The 21127-nt window shown below is 36.8% G+C and overlaps 6 protein-coding genes across 10 annotated transcripts; 2 read left to right on the plus strand and 4 right to left on the minus strand.

Annotated features, from left to right (window-relative positions):
• Window positions 1–142: 142 nt before the first annotated feature.
• Window positions 143–2995, minus strand: LOC100119053 (ufm1-specific protease 2). The gene is made up of 10 exons (XM_001602851.4): window positions 2712–2995; window positions 2422–2634; window positions 2139–2363; window positions 1881–2048; window positions 1718–1811; window positions 1389–1649; window positions 1173–1319; window positions 970–1090; window positions 623–876; window positions 143–547 (listed from the first exon to the last, which is right to left on the minus strand). Exons 1-10 carry the CDS (start codon window positions 2748–2750, stop codon window positions 336–338), a joined length of 1734 nt encoding a protein of 577 aa, XP_001602901.1. The 5' UTR covers window positions 2751–2995; the 3' UTR covers window positions 143–335.
• On the plus strand, window positions 2928–8589 carry LOC100119086 (tyrosine-protein kinase Fer). Of its 4 annotated transcripts, XM_008205254.4 has the most exons (16): window positions 2928–3188; window positions 3290–4300; window positions 4386–4559; window positions 4634–4730; window positions 4804–4999; window positions 5178–5315; window positions 5389–5598; window positions 5682–5856; window positions 6015–6188; window positions 6639–6869; window positions 6948–7124; window positions 7194–7407; window positions 7484–7636; window positions 7717–7839; window positions 7908–8030; window positions 8105–8589. In XM_008205254.4, exons 2-16 carry the CDS (start codon window positions 4088–4090, stop codon window positions 8257–8259), a joined length of 2553 nt encoding a protein of 850 aa, XP_008203476.1. In that variant the 5' UTR covers window positions 2928–3188; window positions 3290–4087; the 3' UTR covers window positions 8260–8589. The 4 variants fall into 4 exon arrangements, with proteins under 4 accessions (XP_008203476.1, XP_032453866.1, XP_008203475.1 ...); XM_032597975.1 differs by lacking the exon at window positions 6015–6188; XM_008205253.4 differs by lacking the exon at window positions 6015–6188 and having other exon boundaries at window positions 2987–4300.
• Window positions 8354–10817, minus strand: LOC100113908 (translation initiation factor eIF-2B subunit alpha). The gene is made up of 9 exons (XM_001605508.6): window positions 10684–10817; window positions 10502–10603; window positions 10293–10432; window positions 10071–10187; window positions 9883–9995; window positions 9652–9796; window positions 9464–9589; window positions 9207–9373; window positions 8354–9083 (listed from the first exon to the last, which is right to left on the minus strand). Exons 1-8 carry the CDS (start codon window positions 10694–10696, stop codon window positions 9224–9226), a joined length of 906 nt encoding a protein of 301 aa, XP_001605558.1. The 5' UTR covers window positions 10697–10817; the 3' UTR covers window positions 8354–9083; window positions 9207–9223.
• Window positions 10818–10850: 33 nt separating this feature from the next.
• Window positions 10851–14172, plus strand: LOC100119121 (ADAM 17-like protease). The gene is made up of 10 exons (XM_001602907.6): window positions 10851–11236; window positions 11325–11463; window positions 11544–11644; window positions 11713–11834; window positions 11920–12261; window positions 12339–12533; window positions 12611–12904; window positions 12976–13056; window positions 13131–13578; window positions 13656–14172. Exons 1-10 carry the CDS (start codon window positions 11176–11178, stop codon window positions 14081–14083), a joined length of 2211 nt encoding a protein of 736 aa, XP_001602957.2. The 5' UTR covers window positions 10851–11175; the 3' UTR covers window positions 14084–14172.
• Window positions 14159–18509, minus strand: LOC100119155 (isoleucine--tRNA ligase, cytoplasmic). The gene is made up of 4 exons (XM_001602932.6): window positions 18053–18509; window positions 17264–17961; window positions 16609–17183; window positions 14159–16538 (listed from the first exon to the last, which is right to left on the minus strand). The coding sequence occupies exons 1-4, from the start codon at window positions 18259–18261 to the stop codon at window positions 14214–14216; spliced, it is 3807 nt and encodes a 1268-aa protein (XP_001602982.1). The 5' UTR covers window positions 18262–18509; the 3' UTR covers window positions 14159–14213.
• Window positions 18510–18706: 197 nt separating this feature from the next.
• On the minus strand, window positions 18707–21113 carry LOC100119195 (required for meiotic nuclear division protein 1 homolog). 2 transcript variants are annotated; one of them, XM_008205256.4, is made up of 6 exons: window positions 20853–21113; window positions 20146–20738; window positions 19950–20064; window positions 19658–19877; window positions 19215–19569; window positions 18707–19142 (listed from the first exon to the last, which is right to left on the minus strand). In XM_008205256.4, exons 2-6 carry the CDS (start codon window positions 20443–20445, stop codon window positions 18963–18965), a joined length of 1170 nt encoding a protein of 389 aa, XP_008203478.1. In that variant the 5' UTR covers window positions 20446–20738; window positions 20853–21113; the 3' UTR covers window positions 18707–18962. The 2 variants fall into 2 exon arrangements, with proteins under 2 accessions (XP_008203478.1, XP_032453873.1); XM_032597982.1 differs by having other exon boundaries at window positions 20146–21102.
• Between the last annotated feature and the right edge of the window lie 14 nt (window positions 21114–21127).

Here is a 21127-nt window from a genome sequence, read left to right on the forward strand (position 1 = left end):
ACGGTCAAGCCTTTGTGCTTGTCAATATAATACTAAATGATTTTTAATATTCTTATCAGCTATCGGGCTATCGCATGTAGCAAAGAATGTGGGCATATTATAATACTTATGTGATTGGATAACAAATTAAAAATCAATTACAGACTGTATAAAAATTTTTCTATATTTAGACATATATAATTAACAGTGTTTTCACAATATTTTATTACATTTTCCTCTATATTCAAATGTTAACAATAGACAAAAGACAAAAAATATGTATCTTCCATATACACAGTAAATATTCATCCATCAACAGTACACAATATTTACAATATTACTTGATGATTGATTAATTAGATGCACTTTGGTCTCTGAGGAAGACACATATTATAAAATGCATCTTTTCTCCAAAAATCTTTTTTCTTCCATCCACACCATCCTTTATTAACTATGGTATTCAATTGCTCTGGACCAGTGTAGTGTGGATCCAAAATTAAAAATCTTACATCCTCATAAAGTTCATCAAAGGATACACCAAGTATAGTATGAGCTAATACACCACCACCTAAAAATAAAATGTTATTATTTTTCTGGTTGAATTTTTTTAAATGTATGCTCTCTCAAAACTTAAATAGCTTACCAATCATAACAGGTGTTCCTTGAGTTTGAAAGTGATGGGCTAAATCAGAAACTAATGTTGCCATTTCTTCCCCATTAGAAGCACATAATACTTTTATAGAAACATCTAACATTGTTTCAAGGACAAAACCAACTTCAGTAGAACCAATCCACTGTTTGCTCCCAATAAAGCTTGAGGGTTTATCACCAATATCTACCAAACATTTTTGAATTTCTTTATGGGTTGGAACTGGTTTTTCTGTATATCCCTGCAATCTTGAAAATAAAATCAAAAAGATTTCTCTTAGATTTTTGTAAGAACTTTTGAAATATACATGAAAATTGTTATAAATAACTTTGGACATTTACCTGAACCATGAAACTATAGTTTGCAATGATCTATATGCACAGCCCCAACCATTATCATCAAATCCATCCTGCATGTAATGATGGTATGCATACAAGCCACTTATGGTGTTAATTTGACAATCTGTTGATTAAAAATAATTTACATATTATAATTATAATGTTTTTAAATAATTTTGAAAATTAAATATTCAAAATTCTATTACTATCTGGATTAGTGACAGCTTCATGTGGATTTAAAAGATATTGATCCTTTTCAGAATCATTTTCAAATCTGATTGAATTCCCTCTTCTAAAATAAGGCTTACTCATTTCCAGAGCCAGTCTTCTGTGCAAACTTTTTCTGTATTCAACTGAAAATTAACAGCTATTATTTATAATCCCTTTTCACGCAATAACCACATGTAACTTTATGAACATACAAGTCTCCGAAGCTGACATTCCAATTGGGTATACTAATGTGATCAAATGACCAAAATTCAATGGTTTGAAATGCAATGGTTCTGGAAGCCTCAATGATACATCTTCAACTGCTAGTTGATTTTCAAACGATGAACCTACAAGCCTTAGGTTTCTACAAATTGATTCCACTAAAATTTCGTATAGCTGTGCCATGGTGATATTATGGCCAACCAAAGATAAAGCATCAATTTTCAAAGAAAATTCATAGTATTCAATAGGCTCTAAAACAAAAATTTTATTTTTTTAAATTGTTTTTTATGATTATTAATAGAGGTATTTTTATACTCACGTTTTATTTGTTGCACAACAGGAGCATACTTGACAGTCTCTTCAGAGTTTTTGTCATTAGACATTTTTAAAAGCATATTAGCTGTTACAGCTTCCTAAAAATACACAACATTAAGTACAAGGTAATTTACAATCAGAAGAAAAAACTTTAACGTTGCTCTTACAATGATACCAGGTGATTTTTTGTTTTTTTTATTGCCTGGAGTATTATATGCTCCTGAAAACTGTAATAATTCTTTAGCGGATTTACTTTCTAAATCTTCATTATTGTCGTTTCCTAGAAGATATATATCACTTTGTGGAAAGTGAAATGCTACTTTTCCAGCAGCCAACTAAAAATGGAAAGATTAAATAAATTACCATTTTTTACCGTATATTATGTTTTAAATAAAAATACGTTTGAGGACAAGAATCGTTTATACATTTTTTCTGGTTTTTTGAAGAGAGTCAAGAACAGTTGTTTTCTCTGAAATGAATGGCAGGGTTGCTTGTAATCTGATGTAGTAGAAATTTTGCAAGAAATCATCTTCTGTAATGATTTCGTATTTGATGGCCTCTAATTTCTGGTGTATATAATAGAAAGCATTGATGCTAGCTGCATCCAGGGAATACTTTATGAGCAAAGGATTGTCTGTAACATCTATGTCCTGAAATGAAATAAAATCCTTTAGCCATTGAGCAATAGTGACATGCTTAAATACACACCTTAAATGCATCAGGAATATCTTGTTTGTATTGATCGACATACAAAATTCCAAAAAGATCAACTTCTGCTGGCATGCATAACTGTAGGTCCATAGGTAAAATTTGATTTTCATCGTCAACAGGATTTATACTAAAAGTCAACAAAGTCAAAGTTTCCTCGTACATTACTCCGTACAGATGACCAGTAACCGCGGCATTGAGCTTAGCCAGACGCTATAAGAAAAAATAGACAATTAAAAAAATATTGAAAATTCAAACAGAGCAGAATTAAATAAGTCAATATTTTTTACTTCGATAACGTTGGATAAAATCTTGAGACGCGGGGCCATTTTGTACAGTTAAAAAGTTCAATTTTATCCGTCAATTAACTATCAGCATGTAAAATATTTCGACAGAAATTTTTCAAGCTTCCATACGGATTTATTGCGGTTGCGGGACTGATCCTTGTTCAGCTTAGGTTAGTTTGGTACCTATATAATGTACAAGGTATAGACACACGGTACTCGCGGCAGTTCCCACAACAGCAACACACGGAACCGATGTGCACAGTGGTGTTATATTATAGTTCTTATACGTATAGGTATAAAGAAAGTGCAGTTTTGGTGCTCGTGAACTGACAGGAGTGAATCTAGAGAGTAAACGCCACGAATTTTTGTCAAAACATCCAGAGTTCAAGTGCGTGTATTTTCAGGTATTTTAGCGTCTACATCATAATGTGGAGAAATACCGATAAGAGCTAAGCCGATGGTGTAGTCATCATGGTCATGGTGAGCAGTTAATACGGATGCAGTTAGGCCCTGTCTTATCAACAGAGCGAATAAATTGCAATATTCGGGGGAATAATACATTATATTTACTTGTTTATTAGCCATAGGGCATAGCATAGGTGTGTGTCTCTCTCCCCCCATAAGTAATTACGGGAGAGCAAGTTGGAGCACTGCTCATTTCGTTCGCTCAACGTTGCGCGCATATAAGCGATGCGTATTATATATTATTGTCCCGGTAGCTAACGAGCGTATAACTATAAGTGAAGGCCGAGGTGAGCCAAAGTGAGTGGACTACTTGTGGCTCGCCGCTCTCGCGTGAGTCGTTCAGTCGTGGCCCGTCGTCAGCCCGTGGGGCTGGAAAAAAAAGAAAAAGAATTTTTTTGCTGCTCCAAAAGAAAGAGGGAGAGAGAAAGAGAGAGAGAGAGAGAGAGAGAGAGAAAGCCTGTTGAGCGTATAGCACCTCGTCGCTGAGTAATAAGAGTATATACGAGTGAGAAAGAGAGACAGAGAAGGAAAAAGAGACAACAGCTGAGGTGAAGAAGAAGAAGAATCGAGGAATCTTTGAATCGGCGCGCCCTGCATAACACTGCACGCTGCATACCTATACCTACTGTATGCATGCTTGCAAGCCGTCGTGTACAAATATAAATGCTGATCTCAGTGTTGCTATGAGGTGCGAGCGGACGAGGCTCTTAACTGCTCGTTTTGACTCCGCTGCACCATCCGCTGGACCAGATCGTCCTATTGCTGCCGCAACCGCCGGGTTATTCTGCTGTTACCACGGCCTTTTCGAGACGCAGAGAAGCGAGCTGTGCTATGGACTGCAGAATCGACAATTTCTTTATCTGCTCTAAATTTGACATGTCATAAGGTAACGGAGAGAACAAGTTCTTGGAAAAATGGGCTTTTCCAGCAGTTTGCAGGGCCAGACTTCACACGAAGCTCTGCTGGGCCGGCAGGATGCTGAGATCAAGCTGCTCGAGACAATGCGCAGATGTCTCACCACGAAAGTCAAGTCTGATAGAGAGTATGCATCTAACATATCTGCGCTCAGTACCCTTGGGAAGAAGGTTGATCGCAGCGAAGATTTGGTTGGAAGCTTGATAGCTCAGGTACTTGTCTTATTCTTTTATTCATTATTGAATATGTTGAGCCTTAAGCTGTTCTTACAAATCTTTCTTCTTGTTTGTATATTAGAGTTGGAGAGACATAATGGAGTCAATTGATCAAACAGCCAAGTTAATTAAACAACAAGCAGATTCTATGGAGAACATTGTTGTAGAGCATATATCTTCCCTTCATTCTGAGAGAAGAAAAGCTAGGAAATTTTATCAGGAGGAACAAACTTGGTTGAATAATCAATTCCAACAGGTATCATTTACACAGTTCATTAACTTTATTAAGTGTCTTGACAAGTCATAATTATTGACAAGCTTCTTTTGTAGCTGACTGATGAAGTAACTCGAAAAAAGGCAGAATATCAAAAAAATCTTGAAATGTATAAATTGATGAGATCTCGGTTTGAAGAACATTATGTAAAATGTAAGAAAACATAATATCACAGGTTTGCTTGGGTTTATTGCAAAATATACAATTTTTAATACTTTTTTTCTAGCTGGTAGAGGAGGGAGAAAATTAGACGAAGTGAGAGAAAAATATCAAAAAGCTTGTCGCAAACTCCATTTGACCCACAATGAATATGTGTTACTCTTGGGTGCTGTTACCGAGTGTGAGCATGATCTACGGACTTGCTATTTGCCTAGTCTGCTTCAGAGGCAGCAAGCTATTCATCAAGACTTTGTGATTGCTTGGTAAGTTACGAAAAATTGTCTTGTAAAAATTATCAATAAAATATTGATACTTAACTTGTAAAAAAAATTATATTTCTTACATGCTTGCTTCTCATAGGAGCAACAGAGGTAAAATAAACATAAAAATCAAAATTGTAGAGTCTGAGAAGAGTATTTAAAATATATTTCACGTTTTTAGGAAAGGAATCATGCAAGATGTAGTAAAATACACAGATTTTACAAATGGAAAATTTCAAGAAATTCACACACGTATGCAAAAGGCTGTAGATACTATAAAACCCATTGAGGAGTATAGAGATTTTATAGGAAAACATAGGTAAATGCTTGGTAAAAAAATTCAAATATTAGTGTGAACTATTTTTAATTACTAAAATAAACTATACTTGTAGAACCAGGCCTGCATCTCCCATCAGGTTTATATTTGATGAAAATCTTGTTGATGATACATCAGGAAAATTGCTTCCAAATAAACTCACTGTTGATAATTTAACAATAGATTGGTTAAGAAATCGACTAACAGAACTAGAAACTTCTTTAAAAACAACACAGTCAAGTCGACAAACTGCCCAACCTAATACTGAAAATAATTGTGATACAAAGTATGGATAAAATTTATGTATTTATAATTTTGACTTGTAAGTTTTGACAATAATTTTTATTTCTTTGCAATAAAATTTAATAGATCAAGTTTAGACTACTCACAAGAGAGAGAAGAACTTAGGCTCCGCTGTCAAGAAAGAAAATTACAAAGACAGGCTGAGGTGATCAGAGCAGCTTTAAATGAACTTGGCTGTGAAGAACTACCTTCTGGTTGTGATCTCTCCATGGAAGGTTCCTTTACAGAACCAGTAAATAAGGTGAGACGAAGAAAAATATTTTTAAATGTTCACTAAAAACTATTTGTTCTCTAAATCATTAAGGGCTCAGTGAAGACTAAATTGTAATTAAACCATACATGTCTCGTGTTATAACTTTGATTCTTGAAAATACTGATAAACACTACATTCACTTACAGACAAGTGTAATAACGGATAATGGTTTTTTTACTTTACGAAGAAATCAAAAATTCATGACAATCCTTAAATCACCCTTTAAATCACTGCCAGTAATACATAACGAGAAAAAAGGTCTAGTTAGAGCCGGTAGTGAAGGATCTACTGTTCATAGAGCTGTAGAGTCTGGGTCAGATGTATGTTAATTAAACTTGAATATTGGTGTTTACTTGCACTTGAGCATTCCAACTTATATTGTAATATGCTTAAATGTTGTTTTCTTAATCACTTTCACTTTTGACCTACATAGTCTAATTTGAATCAATGAAAAAATTCTATATTAAATGTGTTGTGTTGGCTTTTTGATTGTATGTATATACATATGCATGCGTGAGTAAGACGTTGATTTCGCGTGCCACTTTTCAGCCTGAATCAAGTCAAATCATAGAACATATAAATCGCGCGTAAACGAAAGCAAAGTCATTTATTGAAATTGATACAGTGGACACTGAATTTGATTGTTTGTATCATCATTAAGGAAATTAACATAAATACACTTATGGTTGCTATTGATTGAGTTTCTATGGCTTAATTACTTGCATGAAAAATAATAATGTAATTTATTTTAAAATTTGATTTTCATTCAGGTACCAATACGTGGAATCTCTAGTTGTAATAATCAAAAAGGAAATGGCAATGGTGGCCTCATGGAAGAAGAGTGGTTCCATGGTGTTTTACCGCGAGACGAAGTAGTACGACTCTTAGTTAATGAAGGAGATTTTTTGGTACGCGAAACCATCAGAAATGAAGAAAGCCAAATCGTTTTGTCTGTGTGTTGGGATGGTCATAAACATTTCATAGTTCAGACAACACAAGAGGTATTCATCAAGATTTATCATAATGATAATTGTTTGACCTAAGAAAAATAGTATTCTCATTTAACTATCAATTTTTAGGGACATTTTCGCTTTGAAGGTCCTACATTTCCATCTATTCAAGAGCTTATAACACATCAACTCAAGTCTGGATTACCAGTCACTAGTCGATCAGGAGCTATTTTACAAACTCCTATTTCAAGAGAGCGTTGGGAACTTAACAACGACGATGTTGTATTACTTGAAAAAATCGGCCGTGTTAGTATTAAAACAATGCTTACTGATATCGTTTTGCTAAATCTTTTAATTCAATTTTCAAAATTTTAGGGTAATTTTGGAGACGTTTATAGGGCACTGTTAAAAACTTGTAAGACTGAAGTAGCTGTTAAAACTTGTAAAGTAACGTTGCCCGATGAACAGAAAAAAAAATTTCTTCAAGAAGGTAGAATATTGAAACAATATGATCACCCAAATATTGTCAAACTCATAGGAATTTGTGTGCAAAAACAACCTATAATGATTGTTATGGAATTAGTTCCTGGTAAGGCATATTTATAATTTTTTTTAATTATAGCAGTAGGTTGCAAAATTTGTTTTAAAAAAATCTCGTTCCCTAGGTGGATCTTTACAAACATATTTAAGAAAAAATGCTTCTAATATAACACAAGTGGGACAGCTTCAAATGTGCAAAGATGCTGCTGCTGGAATGTGTTATTTAGAATCAAAATATTGTATTCATAGAGATTTAGCAGCTCGAAATTGTCTCGTTGGTACGTGGTCACTCTATAAACTTGAACTGATTTACAATATATTTTAAAATAATTTGATATCCAAAACATATTTTTTACAGGATATGAATCAATTGTTAAGATCTCAGATTTTGGTATGTCGAGGGAAGAAGAGGAATATATTGTATCTGATGGAATGAAACAAATTCCGATAAAATGGACAGCCCCAGAAGCACTTAACTTTGGTAAAAATATATACATATTCTTTCTCTCAGTTCGTGAAATAATTTTTACCAAGAAAATAACTCTTTAGGAAAATATACATCGCTGTGTGACGTCTGGAGTTATGGAGTTCTGATGTGGGAAATTTTTTCCAAAGGCGGTTCTCCATACAGCGGTTTATCAAATTCACAAGCCCGTGAAAAGATAGATGGAGGTTAATATTTGAAAATAAAATAATCCGGTTTCACGATCTATACATTAATTAATAAAATTGTAATTTTTTTTAAGGTTATCGAATGCCGGCTCCAGAAGGAACACCAGAAGAAATTTATCGTCTCATGTTACGATGCTGGGAATATGAACCTGAGAAAAGACCGCACTTTGATCAAATATATTCGGTTATTGATACAATAACACAAGCTTACAAATTGGTGCAAGCTTAAATTAAATTTTTATATATAGTATTTTTGGATAGTATTTTTGCAATGACGTTTTAAAATAATTGTTGCGCATTAAAAGAGACAAAAAGAAGAGAAATTAGCAACTTAGTTGCGCATTTAATGACCCTTTTGAAATTGTCTAATCGCACGAAATACAGTTTTTATGCTTAACGTGACAGTATTTTGAATACTAATCGTGCAATAAATGAAAAAGGAAACTGTTAAGAGATACAAATCTCGAATGTTGTTATTCACAGATCGATGTGCTCGTCAAGTGAAGTATTGTAATAATTGTAAGAACCATTACATCTGTTTTTAACTACTTAGAATATTCTATCAAGTCGTTTGTATTATTTTTTTTGTCATTCTTATTTATATAAGTTAAGTGCCGTGCAAAAAGCATATTTGTACAAATCGTATATATTTTAAATTTTATTGTTTTTCCTTTAAGAGAAATTCTCTTCTCTATATTGAAAAAAATTCCAGAAAAATTAGGAGACGAGCACTGCCTTTATTTTAAATTTATATTTATAAATCATCATTGATCATATACTAAACTCATTCAGTAAACTTTTTATCTATAAAGATGAATTTTGAATATAAAGCTACTTTAATATTTTAATACTCATGACTGCTGCATTGCTTTCGATAAAAAATAAAACGTGTACAAATCTTGCATTGATTTGTTTGAAGATGCTTTGTATAAATATATACATATATGTACATCAGTTTATTAAAGCATTGTCATTTAAAATCCTTTTTATCTCCTGACTTCATCCACATACAGTTTTAAAAGGTGTAAGATGGAGGAATTTTGGTCATTCCAGCTAAAATCATTTGATCAATACAACATGATTAAAAAAAGTAAATAAATTCGCCTAATTAATTTTTTTGATGAGACAATATTTCGTATTGTAAAAATATAACAAAAAATAAAATTGTATTTTTACCTAAATTTACACATTTATTAAAGATAAAGCTTGATTAGTTCATCACTAACTGCTGATGGTGTTAATATTCCAAGATCTGTAAAAAGCAGACTGATATATTGTGGAGGTGTATAATCAACTAATGGATGTTCCTTTTTGAGATCTTTCCTTAAGGTGCTAGATGTGTACTGCAGAAAAATGTAAAAATTTAATGAATGATATCAATTGTATGTTTGAATTATTATATATATATATATATATATCTATATATAACTTACTTTAAATTCGTCAGGAAGATCAACTTGATTTAAAGGATATATTCTTGAGAATTTGAAACTTTCTGTAAGAACATAAAGTGGTTTTTTCATTTCTTTTGCACATATAGCCATTGTGTAAGTCCCAACCTGATAACAAGAATGTCTCTCTTTAGTAATCAGAAAATAAATTATTGAGTATATTTACTTACTTTGTTGATGATTCCTCCACTTTCTGCAACTCCTTCAGCTCCAACCATTACCATATCAACTTGCTCCATTATATAACCCACTGATGAATCTAATATTAGTGTACAAGAAACACCAAGATCTCCTAAGTTTTTACACATCTCTTTCCTATCATTAAAATCAAATTTTCAATCAAAAAATACTATATTAGTCATTTTAAAATGTATTTCTATAAATTTATCAAATTCTCATACCCACTACTATCTGGAGATGAATCAGTGACATATACTTCGAATAGCTTATTATTAGCCACTGCTTCTTTCATAGTTTGTAAAACAACCCTTGATCGGGAATGTGTTAATATTCTCTGTAGAAAGGCCAAGATAATAAGACATTTTATTTATTTTTTTAAATTGACAAGCAGATATGGAATATACTTAACTGATCCATCTGTTATAAAATTAGATGCCAATTTGGCTATCTTTCCTCTTGCGGCTATCAATTTTTCATAAAAAATTTTTCCTCTGTGTAACATAATTTTTTTACACTCATCAAACGACTAAAATAAATATAAAAAAATTATTATTATTCAATAGAATTAAAGAAAAATTATTATTTGTCGTAGAATTTAAAAGAAAACAAGAGCTCGAATAAATTTACTCACAGGAGTATCAAGTGATGCTAAGGTAATAAACCTTAGAAACAGTTCACAGCCTGATGCAATAGCTGTCACTGGATGATCAGTTGATCGCATTTCATCCACTGCATCTTGAAGACAATATCGTAATTCTTGCACTGTTTCCGCTGTAATTTTAAGGAGGTACGCAGATCAATAACGCAATTTAGAAAATCGAGAGAAACAAAAACACTTACATTTTGATCTCTCCAAAACTTTTAATAAGGTACAGATTGCAGCCATACCAGCTGATACGTCTTTCTCATTTCCAATAATTTCGTTAAAGTACTTGCGTATTTCTGAAAATTAAAACAATTCATTTTACAAAACACTCCAAACACAAATATTAATTTATCAACTAAAAATAATGCAAATGAACCTTCTTTCTCCATTTTTAAGCAGAAAACAAAAATTAACTTTTCAGAGGTTATAAATAGTTGGTGCTGTAAGCACGTCCACAATAATGGGGTTGTGAGGTGAATGGAAGTTTCGGCTGCTCAGCGCAGTCGCATGTATACATATACATATACATATATGCATATATATGTGGGGAATCTTAACCTGTACGCTCGAAAAGTCAACAAAAAGCATCAGATGGCTATAAGAGTTGATTGAATGACTCAGAGTGAGAGGACTCAGGTTCCAGTGGCCCTCGGCTGCGATTCAAGAATAGATTTGCCAAGTACTCGAAAAGACTGTAAATGCAGAAAATCGCGATGTCTTGACAGACGACAGACGACAAGCCCAACAATGCCAATGATAACAATGATAGTTTAACGTTACTATAAAACAGTATTATTTGTTTCTATGTAGATTAGGAGGGTAGCATTTTGCAATTTTAGCTTTGCTACTGATTCAATTTTGCGCCAGTATGAAGAATCGAACGTTCCTTTTCCTTTTTTTAAGCTTTCTTGGCAGTATTGATTTTTCAGGTCAGTAGTTCATCAAAAGTTCACATTTGCTTGAAAAATCCTGAATTAGCTGTATGAAACTTGTATAATTGTATTCGTTTCTTTATAGCTTCTCTCCATAAAAATCTTAAATATTATGAAACCATTCATGCTTCAAGTTTTGAGCACAGAATTGTCAAACGAGGTGCTCAACACAGTTATCATCCATATAACAAAATCAGCGAACTTGACTTTTACACTCATGGAAAGTAAGCAAATGTCGTGTGTCATTACTTTTTTAGTTTATTCTATTCCTCTTATTAACAATAAAATTAATTTTATGTTTCAGGCATTTTAGACTAATTTTGACGCCAAGAAAAGAAGTTATACATTCCAAATTTAAAGCTTATGAAGTTGACGGAGATGGACAAGAGAAATCAGTTCATTTAGGTATGAATTTTAAGATTTTATATAAATATTTTAAATAATAAATCGTATTTTATTGTTCAAAATTGTAGATCATGACAACTTTTATCATGGAAGAGTTTTTGGTGAAACAGATTCACATGTTCAAGTGCATTATGATGATGGTCTTTTAACAGGTAGTATTACTGTACCTGATGAGACATTCCACATTGAAGTAAGTATCAGAATTTAAATTAATCTATTTCTGGAGCAATTAAAATTGAATCAGAACCATATCATCATTGCCATTATTTTTTCAGCCCTCATGGAGACATCTTCCTGAATTAGATAACAAAACAATGATCGTATATAAGGCATCTGATGTTAAATTAAGTTGGGAACATTATCAAGATGGACAAGGGCATACGCATGGTGCTCCAAAAACCTGTGGATATGCAAAAGAAGGAGAAGATTTGTACAATGATGACGAAAATGACGACGATGACGTTTTAGAAAATAGTGGAAAGAATCGAACAAAGAGACAAACAGAGACCTATGAATATACACCCACTAAAACGAGATGTCCATTGCTTTTAGTGGCTGACTATAGATTTTATCAAGAGATGGGTGCTAGTAGCACCAAAACAACAATTAACTATTTGGTATATAGCATCTTTTCATTTAGAATAACCAACAAATAATTATTAAAATTTTACTAAGCATATGCATTTGCTTACAGATAAGCTTAATTGACAGGGTGCACAAGATTTATAATGACACTATGTGGCAGGATCACAAAGAACAAGATGGTTTTAAAGGAATGGGTTTTGTGATAAAGAAAATAGTTGTTCACAGTGAACCAACTCGTGTTAGAGGTGGTGATACTCATTACAATATGATAAGGGACAAGTGGGATGTTAGAACTCTACTTGAGGTAAATATTAAATTTTTTAGAAAAATATCGCAGTTCGTTAATATATCTGGCATTTAAAACGATTCTTATGATTTCAGGTTTTCAGTAGAGAGTATAGTCACAAAGACTTTTGTCTAGCGCATTTATTTACAGACTTGAAATTTGAAGGAGGAATTTTGGGACTGGCATATGTCGGCTCACCCAGACGAAATTCGGTGGGCGGTATCTGCACTCCGGAATATTTCAAGAATGGATACACCTTGTACTTAAATTCTGGTTTGAGCTCGAGTAGAAATCATTACGGACAAAGAGTAATAACTCGCGAAGCAGATTTAGTGACTGCTCATGAATTTGGTCACAACTGGGGTTCAGAGCACGACCCCGATATCACTGTGAGGAATAGCTGTTTGCACTTATTGACATGTAATAAATGATAAATAATAACTAAGGAAAATAATTCTAGGAATGCAGCCCAAGTGCGAGCCAGGGAGGTTCGTATCTGATGTATACTTACAGTGTGAGCGGATACGACGTAAACAACAAGGTAGTATGCTAAATAAATAAAAAATATCGAATATTATAAACTGTCCTATTAATTTATTTCAATCCGTTTCACAGCGCTTCTCACCGTGCAGTTTGCGCGCAATTCGAAACGTTCTCCAAGCCAAATCGGGCCGGTGCTTTTCGGAGCCGGAAGAGTCATTCTGCGGCAATTTGCGAGTCGAAGGTGACGAGGAGTGCGACGCTGGATTACTGGGTACCGAAGACAACGATAACTGCTGTGACAAAAACTGCAAGTTGCGTCGCAGTGCAGGTGCCGTTTGCAGCGATAAGAATTCTCCCTGCTGCCAGAGCTGCGCGTTCATGGGTCCAGGTGTCAAATGTCGCGAAGCTCAGTACGCAACTTGCGAGCAAGAGTCGCGCTGTACAGGTGCCTCGAGCGAGTGTCCTCGTTCGCCACCTATGAAAGATGGTACCAGTTGTTTGGAGCGTGGTCAGTGTCACCAGGGTAAATGCGTACCCTACTGCGAGACCCAAGGACTCACCAGCTGCATGTGCGACACGAGTATGTATCAGTCAGCGACGCTTATTTATTCTAAAATTTAATCGTTAACTAATTATGAATTATTCAACGTCTTTTAGCGAGCGATGCTTGCAAGAGGTGTTGTCGCATGGGCTTGAACGACACCTGCTTCCCAATCGACCCCCAAGATATTTTACCGGATGGCACACCTTGCATACAAGGCTTCTGTAATAAGGGCACTTGCGAAAAAACCATACAGGACGTTGTCGAGCGATTCTGGGATATTATCGAGGACATCAATATCAACAAAGTCATGCGCTTCTTGAAGGATAACATCGTCGGTGCCGTCATTATCAGTACGGCTCTTGTCTGGATTCCGACCAGCTGCGTCATCAGCTACATCGATAAGAGACGCGTCAAGGACAGCGAAAACAAGTATCGCTGGAAGAACACGGATCAACTTATTCATCCGGACGAGCAGAGGCGCGTCATCTACATCGGTGCACCCCGACAACGAGTACAACTCGTCGCGGCACAACAATCTTGAACATAAACGGCAACGCTTTACGTACTTAATGCACTAACTAGTCATAACCGATAAGTTACCAATAAAAGCCAAGAATTTTTTTATTATAATCATTTCATCTTTTATTTATTTATTTATTTATCAATATTTTTCAACACGTGATTGTTAAGCCATTCAACAGTTGGACGGGTGCAGGCGGTAGTAAGAAATTGCTGCCAGGGAAAAGCTGTCGTAGTCTTTGCCTCAGGTTCTGATGGTTCAAAGTGAAGTCACCTCTTGGGTTCTCCAACAAAACACTGGTTTTTTTCTCGCCCTTTTGTACGTTCACGAAGGGGCAAACTGGTCCGTTAAGTACCGGCTCTGCCTCGTTCGCGGACAAACGTTCTTGAGCATTCTTGGTGATGGCGCGAACCAGAGAGCCATTGAGTGACTGGATGTTAGTTTTGTCGTCGATCAATTTGCCTTTGACGAACAGGTCATAGTGACACCCGTAGAGACCAAATATCTTGGTAATCTCAGTCTTCAGAGTCGCGTGATTCAGAGTCTGATCTAATAGAACAGTTGCAAACTCTCCTTTGGCTCCAAATCTAGGCTGCATGCCGACTAACTGAACGTTGACGTATTTGGCGAAAGGCGGGACTCCGCTGCTTTGAAATTGTTGTTGCTGCTTTGGCTGCTGTTGCTGTTTTGGCTGCTGTTGTTGTTGTTGTTGTTGAGACCGATTGCCGGTGGTAAGCAGAACCAGCCTCAGCTCGACGCCCTTGACGTTCATGGTCTCTTCGATGACGGGTTTAGCGGATTTTGGCATCTCCTTCATGCTCTTCTGCGGCGTCCTGGTGGTCGTTTCAATGAATTCCTGGTGGCTCTTCACAACATCAGCGAAGGGACAACTCTCGGGCTTAATCTCGTAGTACAGACTTGCCTCATCGAGCGGTACAAGCTTCGCCTTCTTTCGGAGTTTCTGCACACGGTTGATGAACTCGCGCGCCAAGCCTTCCTGCTGCATGCTCTCATCGGGTGTGCAGTCGAGCAGCACCAGGAGGTTACCCGTGCTATGAGCCTCATAGCGTGCTGAGAGTTCGCTTGCCGCTGGTCCGCTGAAGCTGAACATGATGCGGAGCTCGTGCTCCTCGAGCTTATGTCCCAACACCTCGATCTCTTTGGAGGCGAGGAAGCTTTGCAGCTGCGCATCACTGAGCTCCCGGATGGCTGCGCTCACAGACTTGAAGTCGTTCTTGAGTCTGGCTCCAAGAGTCTTGTGATCGGGCTCGGCCCTCAAACTCACTCCGTACTTGCGCTTGTCATTCGTGACGGTAAGCTTCCTAACATTGAGCTCCTCTTTGAGGTACGACTCGAGTTCCAGCAGCTGCTCGAGAAGAGCAGCATCTTGGTGAATGACCACGATTTCGGGCAGCGGATACTTCACAGGGATGGTACGACGGTCACGAACAACGCGACCAAGCTCGATAACTTCCTGCAGGCAGGCGACAGCGCGCTCGATGCGCTCGTCGATGAGCTCGTTGCTGGCATCCGGGATCATCTGGTAATGGACACTCGACCCTTTGGCGGCGGCTGCAGAGCCCGGCTCAAGGTAGCGGACCAGCCGCTGGAACATGAACTCGGCGAGGAAGGGCGTGAACGGGGCGTTGATGCGGACCATCGTGTAGACCACGCGGAAGAGGGTGTTCAGCGCAGCACGGCAGTCTTCTTGCTGCGCGGTTCCTTCGGCCTTGAGCCGCCTGCGATTCATGCGCACGTACCAGTTGGTGAGGTTGTCGATGTATTTGATGAGTCGTGGCAACACGGTGTAGAGTCGATAGGCCTGCATTTCAGTCTTCAGGAAGTTGAGCAACGTTTCGGTAAAGGAGAGAATCCAGCGGTCCATGAGGTTGCCCGAAAGCGTGTGGGTGGCCTCGTAAACAAAAGTCTTTCCGGTCTCGTGTTCGTACCTCTCGATGTTCTGGAGGAGGAAACGGAAGGCGTTGTACCAGGGCAAAAGGACGTCCTTGACGATGTCGCGCACGCCATCTTCCTTAAATCGCAGGTTCTCCGCCCTGACAACCGGCGAGTTGATGAGGTAGAGCCTCAAGGCGTCGGCACCGTACTTGTTGACCACTTCCATAGGATCTGGGTAATTCTTCTTACGCTTGGACATCTTCTGGCCGTCGGACGCGAGGATGAGCCCGTTAGCAATGAGGTTCTTGAAGGCAGGCTTGCCGAACAGAGCCGTAGAGATGACGAGCAGAGTGTAGAACCATCCGCGCGTCTGGTCGATACCTTCTGCGATAAAGTCAGCAGGGAAGCTCTCCTCGAATTCCTTGACTCTCTCGAATGGATAGTGCATCTGAGCGTAAGGCATGGAACCTGACTCAAACCAGCAGTCGAAAACTTCCGGTACTCGACTCAGAGGTGGCTGACCGGGACGAACTGACGGGATTTTCAGATGATCGATGCTCTCTCGATGAATATCCGTGATCTGCGTCAATATATTTAATTACATGTCGAATCATTGCTCGCGCAGTTGTTACTTTGGCTCTCAAACTTACCTTTTGTCCAGTCAATTTTTCGAGTTCGGCGATGCTTCCAACGCAAACTACTTCCTTGCCATCCTCGGAAACCCACAGCGGTATCGGATTGCCCCAGTAACGATTCCTACTGATAGCCCAGTCTCTCGCATCCCTCAACCAATTGCCGAATCGTTTATCCTTGACGTAATCCGGCACCCAGTACGTTTCAGAGTTACATTGTAAGAGCTTGTCCTTGATTGACTCGACTCTGATGAACCAAGAAGGCACAGCTTTGTAAATCAAGGGTGTGTCAGAGCGCCAACAATAGGGATAGCTATGCTTATGACTTCCACTGTGAACCAGTCTTTTTCTAGACTGCAGGTTCTTTATGATTTCCTTGTCAGCATCTTTGATGTAAAGTCCTTGGAAATCTTTGACTGGATCTGTGAAACAGCCTCTACTATCTACAGGACAAATAGTTTCTTGATCTCTAGCGATGATTCCTGCAGCCAAACAGCAACGGTAATCATCCTCTCCAAAGTAAGGGGCTTGGTGAACCACACCAGTACCAGAATCCGCAGTGACATAATTATCATTCAGTACTCTAAATGCACCTAGAAATTAAAGTAATGCATTTAATTATTTGATGATCTAGACATGATAAAAAGTATGTGATTCATGCGAAGTAAGATACCTTTTTCCTTCATGTAAGCAAAATATGTAAATAGGGGTTCATAGGACTTGCCCAACAAGTCAGAACCTTTCCTTTTTCCTTTAACAGTATATAAATCTTCACTTTTATAAATAAGTCCTATGCTAGATTCCAATAAAATATAATGTTTTCCAGATTCATGATCCAAAACTTCCACGTATTCAAAGTTTGCATTACAGCATAAAGCAAGATTGCTAGGTAAGGTCCATGGTGTTGTTGTCCAAGCAAGTATGCTAACATTTGGTTCATCGACGAGAGGGAACGATACAACAACAGCTGTTTCAACCACATCTTTATAGTTTTGACCTGATTCAAAATTTGAAAGAGGTGTGTTGCATCCAGTTGAGAAAGGCATCACCTTGACACCTTTATAAACCAAGCCCTTGTCGAACATTTGCTTGAAAACCCACCATATGGATTCCATATACCATGGATACAAAGTTTTGTAATCATTCTGAAAATCTATCCATCTACCGAGTCTTCCAATGATTTTTTCCCATTCTGAGGCATACCTCATAACAATCTTTCTACACTCCTTATTGTAATTGTCTATACCCATTTTCATTACATCATCTGGTCCTTTGATGTCTAAAGCTTTATCAATTTCAAATTCTACTGGTAATCCATGGGTATCCCAACCGAATCTCCTTTCTACATGAAAGCCTCTCTGATGCGCGTACCTGTAAATTTATTCAGTGTTTAATTAAAAATCTGTTTGGTGACATGTAATTTTGATCAAACAATAATCATCTTGACTCCAAAATGAAATACCTTGTCACAATATCTTTGATGGTACCAGCCAAAATATGACCATAATGAGGTAAACCAGTTGCAAAGGGTGGTCCATCATAGAAGGAGTAACGTGGTTTGCCCTTTGATTGCTTGAGGCAATTTTTGAAAACATCGAGTTTTTTCCATAGCTCAGAAATAACTTCTTCCTCCTGAGGAAAGCTAATAGACTCCGGTAATTTGTCGCCCATTGCAATCAGATTGTTAATAGAAAATCACAGAACATGCGAATACACCCCGGTTCACCAACGTTGACTATCAAAGTGTGAGTCAGTTAACGATGTAACTAATTCCACACGTTGTAAGTGCCAGAAAAACTTTGAATGTTTATTTTTTTTTGTCTGATTCGAGCAGACAGAGGACCACATGAGAGCCGTGCGGTTGCGGCGCGCTTGAAAGATTGAGGTTACGGCGCCCAAGTTACCAATATGTTGCACACCTATAGGTATACTTATAATAAACCTTTCTAAGTACGATTCCCGGCTGCGCACGTGTACGTCAGCAAAATCGCAGTACTGAGCGCCGCTGTATTCTGATTTTATATTCAATGCATTTTGCACGAGCCGCATGTCATGTGTATTGAAAATTTAAAAATAAAAAAACTTTTTCTACTGGTATCTAATAAAACGATTGTAATTATTTAACGAAAATTTCATTTTTGTTTTTATTTTTGTAAATATGAATGTATATGAAAATATGAATCTTTAAAACTTATAATAACTATGTATACATGAGGATTGTTAAAAAAATCTTTGTACATTGTACATATATATACATACATACAGTATAATATAGAGAATTGTTTTAATTACATATAATTGTAATTAAAGCAAGTGTTTCTAAGAAATAAGTAACAATATATTTTTAAATCCATAGCATCTCTCAATTCTGTTTAAACAAATTCTTCTAGTTTGCCTAAATAACGATCTGCATAGTGTAAAATTTCAAAACCAACTTCCACCATGATCAGCACAATGATCATCCATTCCAAACGGACGTGATGTCTATCACTCAGATGAGATGACAAGAGTTCTACCAATTCTACACAGTGGTTTAACTTTTCATTCACCACCTGAAAAAAATGACATTTTTCATAAGTTTGCTGTGAGACTGCTGATAGTGCATAAAAATTCTTCAAACTCACTCTTGTTCTCTTGGCAATGCTAAAATACGCGCACGTTTGCTGGTATAACGTCTCTAAGTCGTCGCGTTCCCAGTAAAAGTCAGGTGTATCCAAAAGATCTGAACTCAGATTTATTAAATGCCTCAAAGCAAAAAGTTCGCCTTGTTTTCTTAAAACTTCTTGTCGTGACATTTTTATTCTACGACCTCTCTTTAAATCTTCTGTTATAAATTCAATGGAGTCAACATAATGATCCAGTGAGGCTTCCCAGATACCTAATTTGACTGACTGGGAAATGGCATTTGAAAATGTATACTTATCTAAATTTGCATCTGGTGATAGGAAAATGTCACCTTCCTTAAGATGACTCCTTTTTCTAAAAATTGAATAAAGTTTAAATATAAAGTATTAGAAAATATTCTATAATAAGACTGTGATTAATTGAAAAAAAAAAAATCTTGTACCCAGATTCAGTATAACTATAAAGCATGACTTCTCCTTCAGCTTGAACTAATTCATTGGAATAACTGTTCTCTTCATATTGTTTTATAAATTGAAGTAAATTGCTGCATTCCAAGTCAGTAATATTCCACATTACTGCAGTGCCTTCACGGAAAAAGTATATTTCACGGGGCTCATTTCCAATTTCATATTTTGCTACTGCCTGAATAGCATCCGGAAAAGCTAGATAATTGAAGAAAAACTCTTAATGATTTTGATCATTTAAAAGATTGCAAAGTTATGAAAATTCTTTACGTTTGGCAGATGTTCTTATTTCCATTGGAGTGTACAAGTTTTGTTTCAGCAGACCATCCATCAAACTCTCCAAATTATATTCATCAGCTGTTGCTAAAGCCTTGACAGTCCAGAACTAAACAAGAATTCGCATTTTTTAATAAATAAAAGTATATTAATCAATAAAAAATCAAGCATAATTCAAAAACTTTCATACACCAGGCATCGTAGTCTCGTCCTCATCAGTGACAGTTTTCTTCTTGCGAAGAGGCCTTTTTTTCATCTGAAGTGCTGAAATGTTTTCCTGGATTCCTTTGACGGCGTTGAGTTTCTTCTCAAGAAGCATGGTGGATGCATTTGAGAATAATGAATTGGCTTTTTTTGCATTTTTTTGTGAAAAAATCCGTTGAATCTTGCTAGGCTTGTCAAATGTTATGGAAAGATTTCTTAAAATGCTAATGCTGAACGTTGCATTGGATTTGGTCAAGAACAGGCATCTCGATGTCAGAAGTAGCATGTTGACTCGTTACAAGATACTTATTATAGGTGCTTTTCGTAAGCATTTGTTTTTTAGAAATGGCAATTGTTTGCGCAAGCTTAGGTATTGTTGACTAGTTATTTTTGGCACCAGTTTACCATGCAAACCGAATTAAATTATCCCATAAAAATTCCGTGCAAGCTAATCTCACTATGCGATCGTTTGACTGAGTTGATTTTATGTAATAGTTATTATCTGCGCTATCACATCGTAGAGAAACTCGGAGTAGCGGCTAACCCTCAAAGCAAGAAGGTATTTGGGTAGGACCTACACTGTAAATACATGTCAGATAAAGCCGCGCAGAGAAGTTACACCTTTTATCGTGGCTATAAATATGCGGTATACTAAAAGTACATCACATAATCAAATAATAATTTTTTTCTTACAGTTAACTCTTTATCTATCGGATTAATGCAGATAGAGGAACTGTGATGATTGATGAAGCATGTGTGCTGCTGACGCGGGTGCGGAGGGCGTCCGGAAAGCTTACTGCGCATGCTCCTCTATTTAAAAAGATGAGAGAAAGTCTACTACACTATACACATCATTATACTGTGTTACTATATATATATACAACAGTAGCTCGCGTGTTGAGATACCGAGATCGGGCTGCGCGCGGGGGCGCGCAAACATCCCGTCGTGAGCGAGAGAGGGAGAGAGC

This window comes from Nasonia vitripennis, chromosome 3, assembly GCF_009193385.2.
Source record: "Nasonia vitripennis strain AsymCx chromosome 3, Nvit_psr_1.1, whole genome shotgun sequence".
Classification (NCBI taxonomy): Eukaryota; Metazoa; Arthropoda; class Insecta; order Hymenoptera; family Pteromalidae; genus Nasonia; species Nasonia vitripennis.